Raw genomic sequence first — 3,085 nt, forward strand, 5'->3', positions numbered from 1 at the left:
GCTTCAGGGCTAGTGATGTTTCAAGTGGTAAGATTATGAGCTTTAATAAGTAAAATTATCACAGCTACAATGACAGACAACAAATATTACATTTATAGCGTTACAACTAAAACTGTTTTTGACGCCGCCACCGCAGTTTGTCCTTCATGAGCCTTCGTAGACAAGATGGCGGCTGCCTGTAGTGGCGACCCGCGACCATGGAGATATAAACAGCTTTTTATAAGATAAATTAATAAAACAAAGTCTTTGTCTGCAATGATTAGACATGTTTTTTATTATTGTCATTAGTGATTATCTCAATTTCGGCTAAAAGACTTGACAAAATCCTACACACTGTGCCTTTAAGGCTAATTAAGGCCTTATTTTTGGATTAATGAATTCAATGCCTTTTAAGGATCTGTGGGAACACCTGGATGACGCCTTGAGATCATGAGTTTTTTCTCTTTACACACTGTAAATTGTAATGCAAACTTCCATAAACATGGGTCGTTATATTATATTACCTTGAACTGGTCTCCAACATTGTCGTTTATCGCATTAATTTCTGAGACAACTTATCGTCCAGTAACATCTGTTATTGTGACAGGCCTATCTTAAACAGAAACATCTCACTAACCCCAACATCCTCTTCATCGACTCTCGCCCTCTTCTTCTTCTTCTTCTTCTTCTTCACCGACGCTGAAAGAAAAGACTTGATTATAAAATAAACCTGGATCATGTTTCCATCATGAGATGAGTTTTTAATCATCCTAAACTAACTTATTTGATCAGTTAAGATACGATTAAAACAGTCAACTGGATCAGGATTATTAAGTGTTTAACGTGGGGGGGGGGGGGGGCGGCAGCCCAAAAGTTGGTTTTCATCTGTAGTCTTCACGATGTTTAAACGGCAATACAAAAACTACAATAAATATACAACACTGCACGGTAAATACATGGTTTTAGTGTATTTGATGCATTGTTTTTCCGACGCTGTACTTATAAACTTTAAAGAAATCACTGCAGAGATGTTGGATTAAAGTTTCATACAACCATCTTGTAGGGATGTTGACCAGATTGTACCAGGCTGCTCTGTGTGTTTGTTTATTTCCTGCTGCTTCATTATTTCTATGAATTTCAACAAAGAGTGCTGACGTCAGGTAGTTAGCTACAGCCTCGTCTTCCAGTTTGTAGTTTTTGTTGATGAGTTTTGAAGAGACTATTATTTTGAAAATAGGATCAAAGTAAATCATGAGTTTTTCTAGTGACCCTTAAAGAGATAAACTACTACATTATTTTAGCTGCACTTGTTCCGCATTGGATGATTTGAAACGTCGAAGTATGTTTTTTAAATCTGGAATAGCGCTCGTTAGCAAAGTGTGTTGACGCTCGTCTTCATCACCTGACACATTTAACCCGCTGTCATTGGTTGAGCAGCTGTGTTTACTAAACACATGTCCACACGGTTTTTAAATTGTTTTAATTTCCTTACTTTCTAAGACACATTAAGTTGATTCGATGCTGCAGTTTGTCTTGTAATATTATTTTATACATTTTCTGCTTCTTTTGCATTGGTTATTATTAAGTTTTATCAGGATACAAGATGCTTCCCACAAAAACCAGAATGTGAATCTTTTCCTAAAATTTCATGGTAATATCATGAACACTGAGGAAGTTATGATCAAAAATAAATCAGAAAAAGGTGAAATGATCCCACTGGTTCTGTGTGAACTGCAGCAAGAAAACAAACTGATTTCACCTGAACAATCAATAACTTCCCTCATATTTGATTTAATCACAATTTTAATATTGTTTTGTTTGGTTTGACATGTTTTTTAGGAATCCACTGTCAGATTTTATATTGATGTAGGACAAAAAATTTATCTTGAAATAACAGTTGATGAAATGTTAACTTTCCACATTATTTGTCCTAAATGTCACATTTAAAATACATTGTTTTTAATTATCTAGAACCACACCTTGTGGCTCATTTAAAATACATTCAAGTTGTTTGTATAAAGTCAAGTTAAGGTTAAATTACCATGAAGCTGTATTTTACTTATTTTAGGGGAGGAAACTCCTCTAGTTTAAAAGAAAACCCCACGTGGTGGACTTCCGCCACGCTGTCCCATGCCTCGTGCACAACTCCAAAAATGCTACAGCTACTAGCCTCGCTAGCTAACCCCTCCCTAGCTGCGCACGTGGCCTGGGCCTGTAGCACGAGGTTCTCTGCACTCTGCTGCACTGAAGCTAACAGCTCGTTTTAATGTCTTTAAACTTTAAAATGTTTCAACTAAAACAGGATTCAGAAACTGCTAAACATAACTTTTTACACAAACCTCCAAATAAAAAAATAATCATTAAATCCAACCGTAAGTTAATGACTGAACGTATTAAATCAGATATTTGACATAATCCATGAGGCTTTTTAAAGCTAAAGTTGAACATTTATTGAGGTAAACTTAGTGTTTTTATTTTCTTCTTCTAAAAAAGAAGTATATTTTTCTACACACTGGCTGTACGACTCTGGCGCGCAAGTTTTATGTCATGATTTTAAACAGCAATTAAGTTGAAACACTTCAGTGAGTTTTTATCTTTTAAATTTAGTAAGAAACTCAGCATGGCCAGCACAAACCGTGCAGAACTCACCAGATCCGTCTGCCATCTTCTGTGAAATGAACGAGCTTCTTTCTTCTTCTTCTGTTCTTTTTTTCTTCTTCTTCTTCTTCTTCTTCCGTTTCCTCCCAGGCGGGTTGTAATCCCGCCATTTACCGCCACCTTCCGGCCTGAGCTCAAATTACACAAAGTTTACATTTAAATGCAAAGCAGCTGAACTCAGATGAAATATCTCCTGAAGCAAAGTGTTCAAGACAATTTAAACACTTAATAAAATTAACAAAAAAATATGTCCTGCCCAAAAACTGAGAGACACAGGAAGCAGGAAATGAGTCTCCAGGCAGCCATGTTGGAAGGAGCTTCAACATGAGTCTGGAGGTTTTTTTACATTTATATATTTACAATTATAACTTTCATTATTAGCTGAATTATGGGTTAGGGTTGTTTTCATCGGGCTGTTAGTGTTTATTATATATACATATATATATAT

The 3,085-nt window shown here is 35.9% G+C and overlaps 1 protein-coding gene across 1 annotated transcript in view; it reads right to left on the reverse strand.

The window, feature by feature from the left end:
* LOC106536606 (H/ACA ribonucleoprotein complex subunit 4) overlaps positions 1–2,716 on the reverse strand; it is a gene marked incomplete at its 3' end in the record, with an annotated part of 4,059 nt that extends 1,343 nt beyond the window's left edge. The window contains 2 exon segments of the mRNA XM_014033917.1: positions 617–678; positions 2,629–2,716. Coding sequence (XP_013889371.1) covers positions 617–678; positions 2,629–2,644 — 78 coding nt within the window.
* Between the last annotated feature and the right edge of the window lie 369 nt (positions 2,717–3,085).

The sequence above is a fragment of the Austrofundulus limnaeus genome, unplaced genomic scaffold, assembly GCF_001266775.1.
Source record: "Austrofundulus limnaeus strain Quisiro unplaced genomic scaffold, Austrofundulus_limnaeus-1.0 Scaffold1894, whole genome shotgun sequence".
In the NCBI taxonomy this organism is placed as follows: Eukaryota; Metazoa; Chordata; class Actinopteri; order Cyprinodontiformes; family Rivulidae; genus Austrofundulus; species Austrofundulus limnaeus.